The sequence below is a fragment of the Monodelphis domestica genome, chromosome 1 (assembly GCF_027887165.1).
Source record: "Monodelphis domestica isolate mMonDom1 chromosome 1, mMonDom1.pri, whole genome shotgun sequence".
Classification (NCBI taxonomy): Eukaryota; Metazoa; Chordata; class Mammalia; order Didelphimorphia; family Didelphidae; genus Monodelphis; species Monodelphis domestica.
The window spans coordinates 425733035-425757080 of NC_077227.1; the positions used below are offsets into that span (position 1 = coordinate 425733035).

The following is a 24046-nucleotide window of genomic DNA, read 5'->3' on the forward strand; positions in this document are numbered from 1 at the left end:
TCTGATTTATGAATGTTAAGTTACAGATGCCCCACAGGATATCCAGTTCAAACTATCCAACAGGCAGTTTGTGATATATGACTGGTGTGTTCAAGAGAGACTAGAACTGTGAAAAATATACATCTGAGAGTTACCAAGATCACCAAGTTAGAGCGTACAGAGTGACAAGGGACTGAAACAGACTTGGGGGCAATCTGTGGGCATTACATAGATGAAGCTCCAGCAAGAGACTAAGAAGGGGCACTTGGGTAAAAATCCAAGAAAGACCAATCACACAAATCCAGTGGGAGAATATCCAGAAGAAGATAGTCAATCAAAATGTCAAAAATTCTGCAGAGGTCAAGAACAAGTGAGCATTAGACATGTTATTTAAGAAATCGCTGTAACTTTGAAAAGTTTCAGTTAACTCTGAGGGTGAAATTTATGCTGCTGAACATTTAGAAGAAAGTGAGGAGTGGAAGTGAAATTATTTATTGCAAACAGCTTTTTCAAAGAATTTCATTGAAAAGAGGAGGATTTATTTGTATTTATGAATTTTCAGTGAGTACAGATTCTGTGTAACTGACTCCCTCAAAACCAGAATATCATATTTCACTTGTTAAAAATCTTACTTAATTTAACAAAGATGAGCATATAGAAAATAATTGTTGTATCAAAAATCTCATTTCTATATCAAATCTCACCATCAAATCATCATAATCAAAAATCTCAATAATTCTAGCCAATAAGAGTTTGAGGATTAACTCTACATGGAAAACAGAAAACAAAAGGATATTTTTAAAACTAGTAATTTAAATTATCTACTTAATTCTAACAATTTTTTGCTCCCAAAGATATTCTATTCTCACATGGTTTACCTAAGAATTGCTGAGATCTTAAATTTCAACTGTATTCTATAGACATACTTCAATAATTAGGAAATTATAATCCATTAGCATGCCCATGGTTGAGACTTTACACAGATGTCTTATGGACTGCCCCTCAACTTTTCCCAATAGTGCAAGCACTATCAATATTTATTCTTTAGGATGGCAGAGTCAAAATTGCAGAGTGAAAGGAAGTAGTTTGGCCTAGCTCACTTAGAATATCTCATCAATAACCTAGAAAACACACAAGACCAAATTCTGGTCAGGAAAGCCAAAAGTCACGAGTCATTTTTTTAGTTCAGAGCAGCTTAGGAAGACAATCAGAAAGGTCTTTGGACACTGGGGTAGGAGCTGGTGAGGAGCACATGTGGTGGTGTCACAAGGAACATTTCATGAATGAAAGAATGAAAAAGAGATTGACACAAAAACATCAGGGCAGAAAGAGATCCTAGGAGACCCCTGAACTAGTACTGAGAGCAGGAATGGGTGTTATCTGGCAACCATTCTGCCCATCACCTGGGTTCCAGAGTGGAGAGGAGCAGTTACGATTAAATGGGGCCTTAGCTGAATAACGTTTATTTTTAAATAAGTAATCTAAAACTGTGCATGAGCCTTATTTCCATAAATGTCTAGGTCTAAAAATGTAGTCATGTAACTTCTCTCTGGGAATAACCTAGCAAAATCAAACTTTGGGGGGTGGAGGGGAATGGGGACAATACTACAAGAAAAAGGGTTACCAAGATATTGTCTAGCAATAGCTTCCAAGTTTTCCTTGATCCTAATTGGATCTGCCTAAGTTGAGTAAGTTGACAAGATAAAAGAATCATAGAATTAATTAAAAATTGTAAGAATGTCCCTTTTGTCTACTTCTTTCCTTTAGTGGTTAAGCCTAAATAGCTTACTCAATCTTTAACCATGAAAAGCAATCAGCCACTTCAAAATTACTCTTTAATAAAAACTACTTATTATAGGGATACCAAAAAAGAGTAAGAAGGAAAAGAGGAAAAAACCAAAGGAATATAATGTATTTCCTTGGTTGGCCACAGACTTACTTCACAGACATATTATATAGCATTATGCCAAGAAAAGACACTTTTAAAACAGATTTACTGAAAGGAGCTTTAACCAACACACAGTTCACCTAAGAGTCTCCCAAGTGTCCTTTCGCATTATGAGCAACCCTTATATAGAGGCGCCTGTTCTCAAGACTCAAGTCTCAGCATTGCTAAGGAATACACCATCATATTAAAGATGAGAAAGATAGCAATAGTCTATTCAATGTAAATTAAGAGCGGCCTTCAGGCTTCTGGCTAGTTGCCAGCATAGCCCCTTGAGTAGACAAAATATAGGCAACTTTGTCTTTCAGGTAATTTGTAGCTTCTAGCTCTTCCTGTCAAATTTCTCAAAATTTTAATTAACAAGTTGAACTGTTGTTTCTTGTAAATGAAAAGTTCTAATTTGAGTAAATTATAAAAATCTACATTAAAACACTATTTTTACACTTATTCTACAGATGTAGTGACACAAATTCTACTGTGAATTTCAATGTTCCACACAAATTCCAAACTGAAGATCCAAGGGATTTGTTTGTTTTTTTTAATCTGTAGTTTGAGGTTACAAATTATGAGAGTGTACAATGTATAATGTGGATGGGATCATAAAAGATAAATGTTTGAACACAGAATGATAGAGCTGAAAGAGACTTTGAAACAAAATATAAAAGCTGTAAAGAACTCAGAAGAGGCTATTAAAACTGAAAGTCTAAAATGTTAGAACATAGAATGCAATGTTAAAGATGAAAGGGACATTGAACATACAATAGTAGGCAGTTTGGTACAGTGGTCTTGAATAAATATATTACATCATCTTTCAATTAGCCTCAGTTTCCTCATGCCTAAAATAGAAATAATCTCAAAGGGTTACAAATAACAATTAATATTATATTTTTATAAGAATACTACACTTGTGTATTACCACTTATTAATGTCCAGACATCTTATCAACAGATTATCTAAAGCAATATCCTAACTAATGTAGTCTCTCTTACGTTTTTGTTTTTGTTTTTAATTTTCAAAAGGCAGTAAAGCAATAATGGTGGGAGCAAAGGCTACCCTAACATCTAATTCCTCACACTGATGAAATCATAGGTCTAGAACAAAAAACCCCTCAATAAAAAAAGAAAAAAGAAAAAGAAATAAACAGACAGTATACTCCTCATACATCAATATCACCATCTGCTGGTCAGAATATGTGAAAGAAAAAAATTAATCAAAATAGCATCATATGTGTAAACGTTTGCTCAGACAAATTCTAGATGAGAAATTAGAGTATAATGTTCTTCTAAAGAATCTAATACTTTAAAAAAAAGAACCACCATGAAGATATATATATATAGGGGCATATTTGACCTACTAACGTGGTCTGAGAACTGGAAATGTTGAATTATGTATAGCCCTATGTTCACAATAGAATTTATAGGCAAGAACTGTTTTCAGAGTTCCTAAGTAGATGGGGAATACAACACACAAGTATATTGGGGTGGGTTGGGGGGGGGAGTCATGAAAGTAAATCTTTATTATTATGATTTTTTTCAATAAAACAAAAGATTAAATGCTCAATAATCTCAGTTGAATGATTTGGGGTAAATAATTATATCTTTCTAAACATCAACCTATAAAATGAGTATAATAACACCTATACTACACATCTCTTATAAGCTTGTGAGAAAAGCAGTATGTAACTGTAAAAAGCTAGAGAAAAGTGACTCGTCATTACTCTTGCTGAATTTCAGTTTGCAAACTTGTAAAATGAAGCTAATATTTGCATTATCTTACAAAGCTCGTGTAAGGAAAATGCTTTATAAAATATAAAACACTGAGTTAACTGTAAGTGACTATTAGTATCAGTCCAATAAGCACTACTCCAAAGTCAAGGAAACCTGTTATGTTTTCCTTATATGGAGTAAAAATAAATTCTTTTTAATCAATTCTATCCCACTACTACCACTCAATTTAAAGAAATCAGAAAAGAAGGAAATGGTACATAAGGTTGAGACTGACAACAGAGAATACATTTTAAGGGAACGGATTTGAGTGCAATTCTAAATTTACTATAAGCACTTTCATTTAAAAATAATTACAAAGATTCATCTGTACAGTGTCTAGGGGGTACATCATTCTCCCCACCAAAGAGAGAACAGCTGTTGTATAAAAATCTTATAAGAGGATAGATAACACAATGGGATTGCAGAGTCTCTAAATGGCAATTTCCAAATGACTTGAGGTGGTAGTTTCCTAGGTTCTTCAGTGCCAAGATACCAATTACTAAAATTTTAAGATGCAGAAAACATCCAGTTTTGTAGAGCTTATTGAAGATCTAGCCACACACACACACACACACACACAGTCAGTCTCTCTCTCTCTCTAACACACACACACAGAATTTAAGAAACAAAAACAAATTTTACTACTTATAACTTCATTCTTTTAAATTAAGGAAAAATCCCTATAAAATGGACTACTTTTGGAAACAGCAAATTCCTTATTAGTGTACATTTTCAAGTGGAGACTACAAGGCAGATCCTGGATATTGTTGATGAGATTTCCAATTCAGTATGGTATTAGACTAAATAACTTCTAAGGTCTTTCCTAGCTCAAAAATTATATAATTCACCATCCTTTAGTGTAAAGTCTCATCTAATAATAATATTTGATGTCCCAAAAGCCTATAACCAAAAGTTTCTGTCAGCACTAACCAACTAGGTTTTGATTTCAAAATATGATTGTTTAAATGCATTTTTTTAGGTAGCAGCCAAAATACAAGTCAAGAAATGTGAGATGGTTGTGAAAGAAGATAGATGTTCTTTCTTGAACAGCCATTTCAAAGGTCAAAAAGGAAAATAATATCATTCTAAAATATCTGGGAGAAGTTCAACTCACCCATGGTGACATAAGGCAATTTATCAGTTGATCCATGAGGATAGATGCTGTAGAGGTGAGGTCCAGTAACATCAACTCCTCCTAAAACCAAGGCTGCACCAATGTAACCTTGATACCTAGTGGACAGAATGTGCATAAGGGAAAAAAATGAAGCAAAAAAGCATCACTTTAACAATGTTTTAACAACAGAGATGCTGAATTCTATGTCAGCTTTTCTTTATACTTTGATGGTTTGGTTTTCTTAGCTGCTTGCTTTGTTTGGAGAACAGCTAGTCTTTGTCACTAAAACTATCTTTAAAGCTCTAAATAGGAAGTTGATGAATCCAGGCCTATTGATAGCTAGCAAAGTGATCTCAAACAATCCAAAAACATTTATTAAGTTCCTACTTTGTGCCAGAAACTATGCTCATTGCTGGGAAAATAATCACTGAGGACATTCCTCACTTCACTTGCCCCTCCACACAGCAGCTCAATGGGAGCCCTTTCTCCCTCCCCTGTGTGGGATAAGGAGGGGGTGGGTAAGGCTTGCCTAGCACTTGGTGGGGGGGTGGGCACGGTACTCAATCTGAGAAGTGGAGTGGGGATGGGGCCTGGCACTCCCATCTGTAAAAGGCAACATCACTGGCATATACTATTACACAAGCTCTATCAGGTAGCCATTCACAAAGATATCTGAGCAATAAATATTATTTTATCTATTTAGTTTTTCCTGTGAAGTTCCTTTGTGTAATTACTGATCTCTTCCAGAAGGCTCTGCAAGTAGGGCCTTCAAATAACATAATGTCATTTGTAAATAGGATCACTGAGAGGAATTTTTTCTTGATTTGAACTCTACTATCTGGATATCCTTTACCACAATGGTATTACTTTTGGTAAGCATAAATATCCATGTATCATCTCTTGCCTGATATCTATTATCAGGTCATTGATTAAGGTCATTCCTATTGTAATAATCTTAAATGAACTTGACAATTTCTTGTAACATGATGTCCAAGTTCTTTTTTTGATCATGGTTTTCAGATAGTCCAATAATTCTTTTTTTTTCCATTTGAATAAGTTTATTTAGTCAATTTAGAACATTATTCCTTGGTTACAATAATCACATTGTTTCCCTCCCTCTCCTTCACCCACTTTTCCCGCAGCCAACATGCAATTTCATTGGGTATTACCTATGTCCTTGATCAGAACCTATTTCCATGTTGTTGTTTACACTAGGATGTTCATTTAGAGTCTACATCCCCAACCATATCCTTTCCACCCATGTATTCAAGCAGTTGTTTTTCTTCGGTGTTTTTACTCCTGCAGTGTTTCCTCTGAATGTGGATAGTGGTTTTTCTTGTAGGTTCCTCCAAGTTGGTCAGGGTCATTGCACTGCCACTAATGGAGAAGTCCATTACAATCGATTGTACCAGTGTATCTAGTCTCTGTGTACAATGTTTTCCTGGTTCTGCTCCTCTCACTCTGCATCAATTCCTGGAGGTTGTTCCAGTTTCCATGGAATTCCTCCACTTTATTATTCCTTTGAGCACAATAGTATTCCATCACCGACATATACCACAATTTGTTCAACCATTCCCCAATTGAAGGGCATCCCCTCATTTTCCAATTTTTTGCCACCACAAAGAGCGCAGCTATGAATATTTTTGTACATGTCTTTTTCCTTAATATCACCTTGGGGTACAAACCCAACAGTGCTATGGCTGGATCAAAGGGCAGAAAGTCTTTTATTGTCCTTTGGGCGTCCTTAGTTCCAAATTGCCATCCAGAATGGTTGGATCAATTCATAGCTCCGCCAGCAATGAATTAATGTCCCAACTTTGCCAAATCCCCTCCAACATTCATTACTTTCCTTTGCTGTCATGTTAGCAAATCTGCTAGGTGTGAGGTGATACCTCAGAGTTGTTTTGATTTGCATTTCTCTGATTATAAGAGATTTAGAGCACTTTTTCATGTGCTTATTAATACTTCTGATTTCTTTAACTGAAAATTGCCTATTCATTTCCCTTGCCCATTTTTCAATTGGAGAATGGCTTGATTTTTTGTATAACTGGTTTAACTCTTTATAAATTTGAGTAATTAGACCTTTGTCAGAGGTTTTTGTAATGAAGATTGTTTCCCAATTTATTGCTTCCCTTCTAATTTTGGATGCATTAAGTTTTGTTTGTACAGAAACTTTTTAATTTGATGTAATTAAAATTATTTATTTTACATTTTGTAATTTTTTTCTAGCTCTTGCTTGGTTTTAAAGTCTTTCCTTTCCCAAAGATCTGACAAGTATACTATTCTGTGTTCACCTAATTTGCTTAGTTTCCTTCTTTATATTCAGGTTATTCACCCATTTTGAGTTTATCTTGGTGTAGGGTGTGAGATGTTGATCCAAACCTAATCTCTCCAATACTGTCTTCCAATTTTCTCAGCAGTTTTGATCAAAATGTGGGTTTTGGTCCCAAAAACTGGGATCTTTGGATTTATCATAGACTATCTTGCTGAAGTCTTTTACCCCAAGTCTATTCCACTGATCCTCCTTTCTGTCTCTTAGCCAGTACCAAATTGTTGATGACCACTGCTTTATAGTATAGTTTGAGATCTGGGACTGCAAGTCCTCCTTCCTTTTCATTTTTTTTTTCATGATTTCCCTGGATATCTTTGATCTTTTGTTCCTCCAAATGAACTTTGTTATGTTTTTTTCTAATTCTGTAAAGAAGTTTTTTGGTAGTTCAATGGGTATGGCACTAAATAAGTAAATTAATTTGGGTAGGATTGTCATTTTTATTATGCTAGCTCGTCCCACCGTGAGCAATCAACGTTTTTCCAATTGTTTAGATCTAGTTTTAATTGTGTGGAGAATCTAGTTTTAATTGTATGGAATCAATAATTCTTAAAGTATCAACTACTTGATCTATTTTTCAGGTCAGTTGTTTATGCAATGAGATATTTTATATTTCCTTCTATTTTTCCCATTCTTTTGATTTTTATTGATTTTTGATGTCTCATTAGCTTCCACTTCCCCAATTCTATTCTTAAAAAAATTTTTTTCAGTGAGTTTTTTTGGTGTCTCCTTTTTCATGTGACTAACTCTGCTTTTGAAGAAATTCTTCACTTCAGTGGATTTTTGTACCTCTTTTACCATTTTCTCTATTTTTTAAGATGTCATTTTTATCATAATTTCTTGTGCCTTCTTTTCCAAGCTGTTGACTCTTTTTTCATTATTTCCTTGTATAAATCTCACTTCTTTTCCCCATTTCCCCCTACCTCTCTTATTTGATTTTTAAAATCCTTTTTGAGCACTTTCAGGGCCTGAGATCAATTCTAATTTTTCTTTAAGGTTTTGTTACACATAGCTGCTTTGATTTTTTTCCTTCTGACTTTGGCTTTGATCTTCTCTCTCTCTTGCCATAGTCACTTTCTATGGTCAAGTTCTTGTTTAGTTCTGTATTAGAATTTTATTAAAGAGGAGAGTTTGAGAAAGATGATAAGGGGAATCAAAAGATAATTACTCCAGGAAGTAACTGAAGGAAGGAAGCTGATTTCTGAGCCCCTCCTTTATTTCCTGTTCTTCCTCACTAAGTAACGCAATAGAGAATTTCTCACAGATGGCAAGTCTGCTCCCTCTAATAGCAAAACCCTTCTGGTTAAAGGATCTATTTATTCTCTTGAGGGAAGGAAATAAGGAGAAGACTAGCAAGGAGGGAAAGGGTTTCCCTAATTTTAAATTGTATCAATTGTTGAAGGCTGTGAAGTAAGTCTCTTCAAAAAAGGAAATGAAATTTCTTCCTCTGAGGGAAGATGGCAATAACCTTGCCAGGGTCTTTTCTGGGCAAGATGATCCATTTCTTCAGCTCAAAAAGAAGTAGAAAGATAATGGTCAGAGAGAAGATAAAATGGTCTGTCTTCAAACCACCTTCAAGCAGAAGTGAAGTCCAGCCAGCTGGGGGGTCCAACTGTCCCTTCTTCAAATTTCCATGGAATTCTCTCTCTCTCACACCTCCCCTGATGATCTGGGTTCCATGAGTTCTTGAGCTCTTCCTGTTTTGCATATCATTTCTATGCCCAATTCCTCCATCACAGTTCTTTGCTCATTTTTCCAGTTTATTTCTTGACTTTTAACTTTATGTTAAAGTTAAGCTCTGCTCTGTTCCAGATTTCAGGTTTTTCATGCACCTACTTTCAGAGCTCACTTTTGGGGTCTGCAAGCAATCAGATCTTCAAAGATAGTAAACGTAAGGATGGGGTGGCCACTGCTTCCCTGGCCTGTTCTCTGCTCTGTAAGCCACCACAAGGACTCTTCTGTGAATCTTAAAATTTCTCAGACTCTATCTTGGAACATTATCTTAAGGTTATGGTTAAGGTTATTCCCCATTTAAACAATGGAGGTACTTGATCAGGAATGTATTGGGAACTTTAAAATTACTCCACCCATACTTAGGCATACTTTAGGGGAAGATAAAGTTGTAAAACTCCTTAATGAACAATGAAGGTACTTAACTCATACTTATAGTGAGGCCAAAACCTTAAGCTAGGTCTATTTTTAGATCTAATACAAAAGGGTGCTAAGTACCTATGAAGGTCAAATTAATCACTAAAAGGTCAGGCAACTTGCAAGGGGCAAGCTTAACAAAGAGGTGTGAAGTACTCAGAAGATATAATCTACCCAGAGAAGGTGAGAACTAAAAACTAAGAATAGGCTCTCCTAGGAAAAGCAACTACTGTGATTGGTAGATGTGAAAATTTAGGGGAGGTGACAAAAGAGAAAATTTTCTGTAAAAGGAAGGAGCTGGAGGGCTCTGAAGTTAATTCAGCTTTGGAAGCTGAATTGGAGGTCAGGAGTCAGAGGAGGCTGCTGAGTCTCTAAACACTAGAGTTTTGCTTGGAAAGATCTTGTGGTGAGTGATTAAAGACTGACTTAGTTTCTCTCTTAAAGAGAAAAGGCCTAGGCCATTGGCCTAGGCCCTAGCCTTTTCCTACTATTTCATCTTACTCTGTCTCTCTCCCTTTCCTTAATTCCTTCATTTATATTAATTAAAATCTCCATAAAACCCAGGTGACTTGGGTATTTCATATTTGGGAATTTTTCCCATGGTGACCACTTATTTTTGATATAAAATCAAGACGCTAAAAATTGTCTTTACAGTTTGGGCAATTCACAGTCTTGAAACCCATATTTTCATGGTTATATCTAGAACCTCGGCAATGGAGTGTCACTCCACTCCTGTTGGTGCTCCTTCTTGCCCTGGGATTGGAACCCTAAACACAGGCAATGCAATAGAGTCCTGCTCCCGATGCCAGCAACAGGTGTCCTATAATCTCCTTCCTACCAATTGTTCAACTTCCTTACTATCTGTGGGCTGAGAGAGCAAGAAATTGCTGCTGCCACTGATTCAGTTTTCCCAAGGACATATGCTGGCTTGCCTACACTGTACTGTGCTCCACTCTCACTTCTGTGGAACAGATTTTTCTTGCAAACCTTCCACATTATCTTGAAGGACAAAATTGTTTCACTCTGTCCTTTTGTTGATTCTGCTGCTCCAGAATTTGTTCTGAGGGATTATCTTAAAACTGTTTGGAAATGAATTTAGGAGAACTCAAGTGAATCCCTGCCTTTATTCCATCATCCTGACTCCACCCCAGTTCTACCTCCTTGATGAAGAATAATTTATTGTAATTATTTCTGCAAAACTTCCTAATTTTTCTTTCTATTTAAACCCTAACTTCTGTCTTAGAATCAATACTATGTATCAGTCCCAAGGCAGAAGAAGGGTAAAAGCTAGGAATTAAGGAATAAATGACTTCCCCAGAATCACACAGCTAGGAAGTATCCTTTCTCCAGGCCTGACTCTCTATACACTGTACCACCTAGCTGCCTCTTCCATTTTTCTTGTTTGTAATTCTCTTTATTTTATTCGTAATATCTTTGGGATGGCTTTGTTCTGCTGGGTTTCCTGTCTTCCTTCTTTCCAACTGCTTCTCTCAGTTTTACAAAGATAATGCCATTCAAATTGTCCATTATTCTTCTTTATAATTTTACAAAAAAGTTTATATTCTAATTCAGTGTTGCTTTTGGCAGCCTTCTCTACATTTGACAGGCAAGGCAAATGCTGGCTGACTAGCACTTTCTGGGTTCTTTTGGTTTCCTTGTTGAAGTAATTAATTTATATTTACTTAACTACTAGATAAAATTAATATAGATAGGGTAAAAAATATTTCTACTGTCCATTTCCAATTTTTATTATTTAGGAGCTTATTTAAATGTTGCTGTCATTCAGTTTTTCTGTCATGTCTACCTCTCTGTGACCCCATTTGGGCTTTTCTTGGAAAAGATAATGGAGGGGTTTGCCATTTCCCTCTCCAGCTCATCTTGCAGATGAGGAAACTAAGGCAAACTGAGTTAAATGACTTACTCAGGGTCATACAATGAGTATCTGGGGCCAGATTTGACCTCGGGAAAATAATTCTTTCTATCTCCATGCCCAGCACTCTACCCACTTTGCTGTCCCATTTTAACTGCCCACTGAAACTTTCCCTCATTATTATCTTTTTCTTTAGTTATTAAATCTGATATGAACTCTTAACAAGTCAATGGTCTGACTATGAAGACAGCAAACAGGAAAATTACCACTTCCATAACTCTTTTCCTATTTGGTAAAATGTAATAAATTTTATTTCTTTACATTACTTTTTTTGAGAGGCATCATTAAAGTCTACATTTTCTTTTTTTTATCTTTCTTCCTTCAGATATCTTATGGTTCAATCATTCAATTCTTTTAAGGTTATTTCACCTCTAACATGAATTTCCTTAAATTTTTACATGATATGGTCCAGCTACTTTTAAACTTTGTTTGCCACTGTTCCTTATTTACATACTATAGTACACTGAGATCCAACTATGGTGGTTTCTATCACTAAATATAAAAATAGGTCATCAAAAAGAAATGCTAATATATTTATTCCATTTTATGTATCTTCCTTCCAGTTTCAATCTATGAATGCTTTGAGGATGATTTCGATTATTCACACCAAGTTTTAGCTTTATAAGTGAATTCCATTGGTTTTTACTGTTTTTACTCTAAAAAGTACAATATTGGATCATAACCTTCCATCATGCTACTGTACTGTTTAATAAATGAGTTTGCATTCCAAACTGACATTACCTTTCACAGTCATCTCTTCATTTAAGCAAGTATTTGTTGGCTAAGACATTTTCCTGGCTCCTTTGGTTTTTTCACGGACAAGCTTTTTACATATTAAGCTTCTGCAGGAAATGGCAATAATGAGGATCAACATCTTTCCCTTTTTAGAATTTCCAACTTTTCTGCATTAAAAGGCATATCTGAATCAGTCATATAAAAGCTGTTTTAAGTTTTCACAATCTCTTCTCATATATATCCTTTTTATTTTGATGGTGACTTTGATCTTTGCTCTTACGAACTGATGGATTGCTGAAAAAAATTCTGATGTTTACCATATCATTTTGTTTTCTTCCTAAATAAAAAGTTTTGATGACATATGGCATGGAGGGTTGTGAGCAATGCACATGGTTTTAGCCTCTGTTGATTCTCAAATCTGAACCATGTTTTACCACACAATCTTCACCTTTCTCCCCCCTACTCACTCTCACACTGATATTACCAAGGATCCAAGGACCCAATGACCCTGTCTGTAAGATCTTGTCAAGTTCCTCATAGAATTTCTCTAAGATAAATGATAACATATCCATAAGAAATGACTAAAGGGACATATTCAAAAAACTTTGGAGAATTTGTATGAACTAAAAAAGACTGAAGTGAGCAGATCCAGAAGGACAATAATAGTAATTATAGCATTTATATTGCACTTACTACATTCCAAACTATGTTAAATGCTTTATAAACATTATCTCCTGTAATTCTCACAACTCCCACTTTACAGCTGAAGAACTTGAGGCAAACAGAAGTTAACTGATATGCTGAGTCGCAGGTATAGTGAGTTATCCGAGTTCACATCTGAACTTGTATCTTCTTGACTCTAGGCCCAGCACTCTATCTACTGTGCTAACAGTTGCTTCAATATATACAGTAACGATAACACTGTAAAGAAAAACTGAAAGACTTCAGAACTCTGGTATAGTGATATCTGAGAAGTGAAGAAGTTGCTTCTCATCTCTTGACAAAAAAGTTAAAGAGGTGAAGAAAGAGATACATTTTCAAATATAGCCCAAAATGTGGATTTTTAAAAAAATCTTCACTATCCTTGAGGATTACAAGAAAGAGGTATGTTTTGCTGAGAAGGGGGAAACTGGTGAAAACAGATTAAGGAAGGGAGGGGGCAGCTGGGTAGTTCAGTGGATTGAGAACCAGTCCTAGAGATGGCAGGTCCTAGGTTCAAATCTGGCCTCAGACACTTTCCAGCTGTGTGACCCTGGGCAAGTCACTTGACCCCCATTGCCTAGCCCTTACCGCTCTTCTGCCTTGGAGCCAATACACAGTATTGACTCCAAGACAGAAGGTAAGGGTTTAAAAAAAAAAACAGATTAAGGAGAATTAAGAAAATGAGGCAAAAAAAAGAAGAAGAACATTAATTAATTCCTTTTAAAAAACTGCACAAGGAGCAGCTGGGTGGCTTAGTGGATAGAAAGTCAGGCCTAGAGGTGGGAGGTCCTAGAGTCAAATCTGGCCTCAGACACTTCCCAGCTGTGTGACCCTGGGCAAGTCATTTGACCCCCATTGCCTAGCCCTTACCACTCTTCAGCCTTGTAACCAATACATAGTATTGATTCCAAGATGAAAGGTAAGAGTTTAAAAAAAAAGAAAGAAAGAAATAGAACTACATAGATGTTGACTACAATTATGCTGGGAGTAAAGGAGCAAGGCCAAAAGTAGTAGATCTTAAGTTAAAATTAATGCTCATAAATAGTCATAAAAAATTCTGACTAGCCTTTTTTCTATCTATACTAGAGTCACAGTGAAAACAGAATGGGAGAGGTGAAAATGAAATGGTAAAAACAGGAAAATGGCGAAAAATGGTAAAAAACTATTCTCTATTTTTCTTTGTTTTACTAGTTGCCATGCCTATATAGTTACATCACAGAGCAAATAACCTTTTTAAGATAAGTCTGTCCACTCTTAACCAAACTGTTGCTTAAATAATAGAAGCCTTTCCAAAATGGTAACAACTAAGCCTATATTCCACTGATTTAGTCTTTAAGAACCTAGGGTCACTTCTATTTCTATGAGGCTTTCTAAATTGTAACACAATATACAAATATAAGGCAATATGATTATTTTTGACAATAGTACAAAGCGGGGTAGCTAGACAGTAAAGAGCTAGTCTGGAGACAGGAAGTCCTGGGTTTAAATATGGCCTAATCCACTTCCTACCTATGTGATCCTCAGCAAGTCAGTTAACCTCAATTGCCTAGTCCTTAACACTTTTCTGCCTTAGAATCAATAGTTGGTACCCATTCTAAGTCAGAAGGTAAGAGTTTTAAAAAATAATAACAACATAAAGAGATCATTAGGAAAAGCAATTGTACTTTTTACCACTTCCATGTTAAAACTTAATAGTTTTAAATAATATCTAGCATTTTAAGTGATTTTATATAGTTCTTTAATGTTTACAAAGTCCTCTAGTTACACATTTGGTAATATTCTAAATTGTCTCAGATTATATAAAACATTGAATTAGGAGATTGGGAACAGGTGGTTTAGTTCTGGTTCTTCTAATACTATGTGACCTTGGGCAAATCACCTCTTGGAACCTAAGCTTCTTAACTAAAAAGGAAATTTAACTAAATGGATTCTATAGTTCCCTTCCAGATGTAATACTCTAGGACCGTGTTGGTGAACCTATGGCACACATGCCAGAGGGAGTTACTCCCCTCCCCCTTTCCATATATACTTGAGGACATTTCTCAATTCACCTGTCCATATGACTAGCAGTCTAATGGAAGTGCTTTGTCCCTCCCCATCTGGGGTAAGGAAGGAGGTCTCACATACGGCCAAGTGTTGGAGTTTGGGCTCTCAGTCTCTAAAAGGTTCTCCATCACTGCTCTAGTATTATTCTAGTATCATGGAGAGAGCATTGGATTTTGAGTTGGGTTTTGGGGTTTAAAACTCCCAATTGGAAAATTATTTGTGGAAACTTAGCTCTCTTCTTCTGAAAAAGGTATGTCTAAGATTCCAGCTCCAAATGCTTTGACTATTTCCTACCTAAAAAGAATTCTATTTTAAATTTTGTGATATATTTAATATGCCAGCAGAGGGAGCTCATACAGTCCCATTTTTAAAAATAAAAATGAGTGATTTCCCACCTTTAATCTCCATCAACTTATTTTGCAAATTTTGAAATTTTTAATCTTTTACTCATTCAAAGAAGCAATGTATTTTTGAGCTTGAAAAAAACCTCAAAGGTTAATCTGTAACTGAAAAAAATTTCCTCTGACTCCAACAAATATTCATCCATTATCCATTTGAAACCTTATAATAAGAGGATCTCGGTAATATTAGCTTATTCCAATTTTGGATAGCTTTAAAAGTCGGGAAGATTTTCCTTACACTAAATCAAATATTCTCTCAAAACTTTTTATTCACTATTTCTGTTCTGCCCTCTATGGGAGCAAAATAAGTCTCACCTATTTTCCAAATTAAAAGAAGTATCAGGTTTCTAAGTCTTCTCTTTCCTAAGCTAAATGTCCTCAGTTCCTTTAGCTCATTACCAAATAAACAGCAGTCCATTGACTACCTTGAATTTGCTAGCCTCTTTCCTAAAATTTGTTTAGTGGCTTTCCAGTACCACTAGGGAAAAAAATAGATTCCTCTAACATTTAAAGGCCTTTATAATATAGCTTCAGCATATCTTTTTAAGCTATTTATATATTCTTCCTTATATTCTATTCTCCAGTTACAGTTCCCCATGTGACATTCCATAATAAAATATACACAATACATTATAAGTATACTATAGAACATCATAATATAAGTATAAAATACAATTGGGCCCAAGGGAAACAAGACTTCCCATACTGGTTTTCCTCCATTGCCCTTCTTTGCTCCCCATTTAGAACAACTACCTTAAAGGTTCAGCTCAAGTGCAACCTATTTAAAAAGGATTTTCCTGATTCTCCAAATCATTTTGAATAGATTTTATATATTATTTAGTTTTCTATGAATATGTTGTATCGCCCACAGTAAAATATAAAGTTCCTTGAGAACAAGAGCTGTTTTATCCAGAGAGAACAAGGCTGTTTTATCCAGAGAGCGCATCACCAGGCATATAACAGCACTTACTGAATGCTTAACAATTCATTAACTGTACCCATACAGTTTAATTCCATTCGATTAAAAAAAAAAAAACATTGTTAAGCATTTATTTTGAGCAAGGCATTATTCTAGGCATTGCCAATGAACATGAAGAAAAAAATGAGGCAATGTCTATGTATCCTCAAGGAACTTTTATCTTACTGGTGACAGAATATGTGGACAGATAACTAAATATAAGTCAATCTGTAGGAAGAAGGAACACCCGTGAATGAAGGGAGGTTTCATGGAGAAGTTGGCACCTAAACTGAACCTGAAAAGAAGATTCTGGAGAGAAACAGAAGTACTACTTAGTAATAAAATATATGGTATAACTAGGTAGTAACTATCATAATCATAGATGGCAATTACATAGAACTTTAAGATCTGTGAAGCACTTTATGCACAGTTTATCTCTTTTGAGTCTCCCAAACCATGCTGTGAGGGAAGTACTACAATATCATAATCCCTATTTCACAATGAGGAAGCTGAAACTCACAGAGGTTGTGACTTGTCTGTTTTCACTCATGTTACTAGGCACTGCAAGGATTCAAAACTAGGTTTTCTTAACTTGGAATCTAGCAGTCTTTCCACAATGTTTTCCTAGGAACAACAATGAACTACATATTTTCCACTTATGAACTTAATATATTCTATATTCATGAATTGCCAAACAGAGAAATATATTACAGCAAGAAAGTATGGGATTGGACAACAGCTATAAACTCACTGTGACCCTGAATAAATCAAAAGACTTCAGATTTCCCATATATAAAATTGAGATGGCAGAGGAGGTTCTGGTTAGATTCTTAAGTGAGGGTCTGTGAACTTTTTTTTTCTATTTTGATAACTGTATTTCAATATAATTTGCTTCTTTTGTAATGTTATGGGTTTTTTAATACATTTAAAAACATGAATCTGAAAAGGATTCATAGGCTCCATTAGACTGCTAAAAAAGTCCATAACAAAAAGAAGGTTAAGAACCCCTGGACTAAATCATCTCTACAGTATATTCCAGTTTTAACAACATTCATTATTTTAAGGTATCTTCCAGCTCTAAAATTCTATATGCTAAAGAACATACCAACTCTATAATCCCATGATTCCACTGAAGTTGCAAACTTTCAAGTTGAACAATCCACTTAAAAAAAGAAAGTGGATATAAATCAAAGAGATCACCAGTAATGCACATATTTCGACAGAAACATCAAAAACAAAAAACCTATCAAAACCAACTCAGTCATCATATTATTCTAGGTTTCCTGGTTCACAACATGAAATGAAGCTTACAAAATAGACTAAGGGTTAAAACCATGTTTTCTGAATTCCCTAAAGATATCTCCCACTGGGAATTATACAAAGTAGGTCCTCAAAGGCTTGTTTCCCCTTCCCCCAATTAAATATAACATTTTATTTTTTTATTTTTATTATTATTATTATGATAAAATTATAAAATATTATTAATATTTTATTATTTATTATATATTATTAGATACTCTGTGAAGAGAGAATTAACTCTCCCCTTGCCTATTTTTAGCTAAACAAATCAAGGACTCAAAGCACCCCTACTTAACACTAAGTAAGAGAACTCACCGAGTCACTTACTAGAGTAAGTTCACACATCCAAAGGCTACTGCCACCCCCAGGCAGTACTAGGCAAACTGAAAGAATGCGACTGGTTCCCATAAAGTGGGGAAGGAACAGGAAGTGACTTAGAAAAAGGACTATAAAAAGTCCTGAACTTCCTGTCCAAGAGTCTTCTCCTTTGGAGTTTGTCTTTGGACACTGTGTTGGTGAACTGATCTGAAGGAGGAGACTCTTTCCTGGATCCTGCATCAGCTTGCTGGGTGAGTAGCTGGGGAGGAGGCTGCATAAGTGGAACCCTTGCTTAAGACACCACTGGGACTCCTGGCTTAAGAGACTACCATGGCTCCATGGGGAGATCAGGACTTGAAAGTTCTTGCCAGGTGGTGAGCTGGACTTCTTCAGACAGAAATTACAGGGTATCTAGCTAGGCAATACCTTCTACTTCCTTCCTACATTTCTCTCTTTTACTAAATCTCTATTAAACTAAATTGTTAAGAGCAGCTAACAGACTCTTGAGTTGAGTTAATTTTTTAAATCAGCGACCACAATATTACTTTAGAATTCTCATATTAGCCTAAAAACCTAAATTTAAATTCTTACAACTCTAATATATTTATAATGTGTTATTCCGTATTATAGTTATTTATGGATCAGACTAAAAGCATCAGGAGGACAGGAACCATATCTTAACTAGACTATGTATTTCCATAAGTGCCTAATATTAGAGTGTTCTATACACAATAGGTATTTAACATTAATAGAAATGAATAAGCAAAACAACTCACAGAATCAAATGTATTACCAAAACAGTCAACTCTCTTTATTTCTGAATTTAAGTATGCCAGTTCATTAAATGACAAATAAGGGAGCATAGTACCATAGAAAGAGCATTGGTGATCACCAAAAGACCTAGATTCTAGTCTTGGCTGTGTCACTTTAGACAAATTCTTAGGCAAGTCATACTCTGCTTTTATTAAATGAATTTCATAAAAGACGATTCAAAAAAACGACTGGCTATGGCCTTGTTAATAATTTGCATTGCTAGAGAAGTTGTGAATTGTTCTTTTAGAAAACAAAATGGAAATATATATTAAGAGCTGAAAAGCGATTTATGCTTATTGACACAGGGGTTCTATTAGTAGGATTTGGCCCTAAGAGGATTACTGAAAGGGTAAAAAGCTGGGTTATGAAAATTCATGGAAGCTTTGTTTGTAATCACAAAATAACTGGAAATAACAAATGCAATGATTGGGAGAAATGGCTGAAAAAACTAATATTTCAATGTAATGGATGATATGATGTTATTAGAAATGATAAATATTGGGAAAATAAGAGAAATATATGAAGAGATGAAAAGAGAACAAGAATGATGCATTCTATGAATACAATAAAAAATTACAGCCACAAAGTCAAAAAGAAAAAAGTATCAAAAAAAAAACACCAAAGGGTTTTCAAAAGCATGTTTATATTAGCACATATATAATTTGCATATTTTAAAATAAATTGTAAACAATGTCAAGTTTGTGGTTTTGCACATAACTCTTTTTATGTATTTGTTTATTTAAATGTTTTTGGTGGTGGTGGTTACTAAGTATTTAATTTTTAAAAAGTGGGAAAAAAAAAAGGTTAATGATCATTTAAAAGAAAAAAAGAAACTTACTCTGGCTGTATGATTTGGGGTACATGATAACTTCCCCAACTCTAAAATGACAGGTTTGGACTAGAGGACTGCCAAGGTCCCTTCTAACTCTAATGCTATAATCCTAAGAGACAACGGGATCTAGTGGAAATAGCATTGGATTTAAAGTTAAAAGTCCAGGGCTGGAATTCTAGCTCTACTATTTAACACCTGCATTACCTTAAATAAGTCACAATTTCTTAGCACTCCTTTTGTAAAATTTAAAATTATATCTCAAATAATAAAAATATTATATTTTAGGAGGTTTACTAAATGATCATTAGAAATCAAGGAATAAAAAGGACACAAAATAAAAACCATGTGACCATGGCTAATTAGCCATTTCAAAATCCCTACCTTGCCACACCACCATGATTCCTACATCATGCCAAACAGGACTTGGGAGGAATTAGAGCCAGCTAAATACCAATAACGTGATCTAGCCAACATGAAGACGCAGGAGAGATTATAGGGAATTTGGGGAAATACTAAGGACTTATGGGGAATGAAGTCAAAAGGTTCAAAATCTAACTCTGATTGTTTCAAAGCAAAAGGTCCGTTTTTAAACATATGACTTTTTAAAACCCTGGTAAATAGTGCAATTCTACAATAAAAATAAGTAAATCATTAAGTTACCTAAAAAGCATCTGTTTAAGCATTCGATTAGCTGTAACAACTCTGGGTAGACGTCCCGTAGAAAGGGAATGGAGTTCCAAGTTGGAAGAGATCAACTGAGTTGTCATGTCAGTGTCTGCTGCAGTCCCAGCACCACAGCAACTAGAAAATATTATTAACAATTTAGAAATGTCAAGGTTTGGTTATCTAAGCATTCAGATAGGAAATTTCTCAGTAAATTTTCATAAAAGCCAGAAAAAGAATGACATGTATGACATTAAGATCATAGAGTTCAATTCATCTAATCTATCCTTTGCTTAGGCTTAAAATAAAACAGATAAAATACTAAAATTCTCTCTGTAAAATGAGAAATGTTCCATCCTAGGAAAGAGATAAAATTTTCACTTTGTCTCCCCCATTAACTTTTCATGTGGCCTTGGATCTATGGTCTTTTCATCTATGCAGGCATCAGGTTTTTCAAAAGTAAAAGCAAGAACTGACTAGAACCCAAGAATTCAATATAGAGTTTGCAATCCAAATGTACCTTCTCTGATCCTGGAGTATAGTCTGCCAAATACTTTTTCTTTCTTTTTCTCTAAAAATCCTTACTTTCCACCTTAGTATCAATACTAAATATTAATACCAAGGTAAAAAAGCAGAAAGAGCTAGGCAATTGAAGTTAAGTGCTTTGCCCATAGTCACATAGCTAGGAAGTATCTGGGCCAGATTTGAACTTAGGACCTCGATCTTTAGGCCTGGCTCTCTATCCACTAAGCCACCTAGCTGCCCTTGCCAAATACTTTTTTACAAAATTTTTTAAATCCCATTATCTAGAAAATAGGTAAGTAGGTATGGTCTAACCTCTACACTATTCCCTATGTAATTAAATGTCTCCACATGTCACATTAGCAAGTTTAGATCTATTAGCATTATAATTGAAGGTAAATATAACTAATTCATTCAGTCCAGACACATGGGTTTTTGATCATGAGGCTCACTGCTGAAAAAGCTTAGTAATCTCTGGATTATTTTTATTGTCCCTTTCAGAAAACATTTTATGATCTCAGATGAAACATTCCAAGTTCTAGGATCCCTATAAGCACTAACATTCTATGTTCTATTCTAAGATTTAGCTGTCATTTTACATTCTTTCTTGCATTCTATTTCTCAAGTCCCTTCCAATTCATTCTATGTTCTAACACAGTTCCCAACTTCTTCAATTATGAAGGACCTTCTTAAATGTCAAAATATTTCATTGACTCCAAAAGATACTAGTAGCTATCCTATTAGTATTTGCAGACTAAAGAAAAGCTACTAAGAATTCAGTAACACTTTAAGTGAGTATGTATTTATTAATCAGAGAATGTATGTCCTTTTGAAAGAATGATATGTACATGTTTGAAATATATTAGTTACCCAGTCCAGGGAAAATATATTTCCTTATTAATTATGCGGAGGCCACAAGAAATGGCCAATGCTGTTGTGCAGTTTTCAGAGAATAAAAGTCTGTTCAAAGGAAATCTCAGGTCTAAGTTCCATATTTGGATTCCAAAATTCCTTGCAGAAACTCCATGGCACACAAATCTAAGGGTCTAGGACTAATTCAGACTAGAAATTAGAATTCTGACATTTTGTATTCCAAAGTTCCTTTAAGTACTGGTACTTTTAGATTTTAAATCTTTAAACTATAGTATCTTTTGAAATATTCTAATTCATGGGATTATCAATCACAGATTAAGAGCTGGAAGGAACTCTAGAAAATGCAGCTCAAGTATTATATTTGAACCAATTAATAGAAAGTGAAATAGCACTAGACTTGAAGAAAGACTTTAGCTTAATATGACCTATGTGCTAAATTTAGCTTCCTCATTTATAAAATAAAGGAGATCAGAACTAAATTATTTCGAAAATTTATTCTGGTTTTAAATCTTATGGTCCAAAAATATCTTTAATACCCACAGAGTTAAAATTACTAAAGCCAGAAATCAGAGTATTAAAAATTGTAAATATGGACAATCAAAACTTACTAGATATTTGGAGATATGAAATGTATTTTTGAACAGTTCTTATCAGCAACAACCATTCCTTCTGTTGCTCTTGTATCTGCCCCAAGAACTATACCATCCTACAAAAAAAAAAGGCAGGAGCATTTAATAAACACAGAGACATATGTACAAAATGTCAGTATGGCATAGCAGAAAGCATACTGGATTGAGAGTTGAGAGACCTATATGTGAATCATAAATCCAACAATTACTACCAATTCACCATGTGAAAGTCACTTTCATCTATACACCTCAATTTATTCATCTATAAAAGGAATAATAAACTTAGCAAGAGACTGAAAACAGAAACATTTTGAATTCACGTTGGACACATTTAATGTACACATTAAGAGACTGGTTAAAAAAATGAATCATGGATTAAAGATACAAAAATCACTGGCATTTAGCATTTTTTCCCAGTGAAAGAGCTATGGTCATGCTTTAAAAAAAAAATCTATTAGGCTATGCTCTTAATGAACTCATGTCAAGGAGTTACAATAGAAATAGCAATGGAATTGGGCAGAGGACCTGGGTTCAAAACCAAGTTCTGTCATCTCTATGACACAGACAATGGCACTCATCTTTCTAGAGCTTGATTTCTACTTCTATTAAAATGAGAGGGTTGGACTACACAAGTTGCCAAGTTTACTCCCACTCTAAAATCCTATGATTATAAAAGCGACTCAAAGTAAAGGAAAGTAATGAATATTGGAAGGGATGTGGCAAAGTTGGGACATTAATGCATTGCTGGTGGAATTGTGAATTGATCCAACCATTGTGGAGGACAATTTGGAACTACACCCAGAGGGTGCAAAAAAAACTGTCTGCCCTTTGATCTAGCCATAGCACTGCTAGGTTCGTACCCCAAAGAGATAATAAAGACTTGTACAAGAATATTCATAGCTGCACTCTTTGTGGTGGCAAAAAATTGGAAAACAAAGGGATGCCCTCCAATTGAGGAATGGCTGAACAAATTGTGGTATATGTTAGTGATGGAATACTATTGTGCCCAAAGGAATAATGAACTGAAGGAATTCCATATGAACTGGAATGACCTCCAGGAATTGATACAGAGAGGAGTAGAACCAGGAGAACATTATATACAGAGACTGATACATTGTGTAATCAAATGTAATGGACTTCTCCATTAGTGGCAATGCAGTGATCCTGAACAACTCGGAGGGATTTACGAGAAAGAACACTATCTACATTCAGAGGAAAAACTGTGTGAGTAGAAACACAGAAGAAAAACAACTGCTGGATTACATGGGTTGATGGGGATATGATTGGGGATGTAGACTCTAAATAATCACCCTAGTGCAAACATTAACATGGAAATAGGTTTTGATCAAGGACACATGTAAATTGCACATCGCCTACGGGAAGGGTTGATGGGAGGGAAAGGAAAGAATATGATTCTTGTAACCAAGGAAAAATGTTTCAAATTGACTAATTAAATAACATTTTCAAAAAATAAAATATTTATATTGACAGCAAAAAATAAAGTGACTTAAACATCAGTTAGGTCAAATGACTTCCCAAGATACTTCCAATTACAATATTTCAATTCAACCAGAGTTCACTGAAGTACCACAAGTTCACCAAGTACACAATAATATGACAAGTACTGAAGAAAATGGAAAAATGCTAAAATACAGCTCAGCTCTCTAAAGCACCCTTTATTCGCCAGAATCAGTCTCTGTAATTTTAGATTTTAGTGTATCAACAAAAGTTTGACAATCTCAGGATTTTTCTGTACCTTGTACACCACTCCAGCAATGGTTGTGCCTGTTTTCCGAGCTGCTGGAAGTTTATAGCCGTTTTTTGCAAACTCGGCTTCAATGACAGCATTTCTGAAATTGAAAAGGAAAATCTCATTAAACTATGCCCCTGTGTATAGATTAGTTCAAAGGAGGAGGTAGCTCATTGTAGAAAAACTGGAAAAAGAAGGCATCAGTTTGTTGGAGTGGGAAGAGCACAGGATTAAAAAATCATACTAGAATGCTGAGTGGTACAGCAGAAAGAATTCTTTCTTACAAGTCATAGA

General features: G+C 35.0%; 1 protein-coding gene across 1 annotated transcript in view; it reads right to left on the reverse strand.

The window, feature by feature from the left end:
- The window catches only part of PSMB7 (proteasome 20S subunit beta 7), a 90978-nt gene that overhangs the window by 63257 nt on the left and 3675 nt on the right, over positions 1-24046 (reverse strand). The window contains exons 2-5 of the mRNA XM_001365350.5: positions 23759-23852; positions 21982-22079; positions 19976-20116; positions 4805-4920 (exon numbers count right to left, since the gene is read on the reverse strand). Of these exons, the coding sequence (XP_001365387.1) occupies positions 4805-4920; positions 19976-20116; positions 21982-22079; positions 23759-23852 (449 nt within the window). The remainder of the gene's footprint in view (positions 1-4804; positions 4921-19975; positions 20117-21981; positions 22080-23758; positions 23853-24046) is intronic.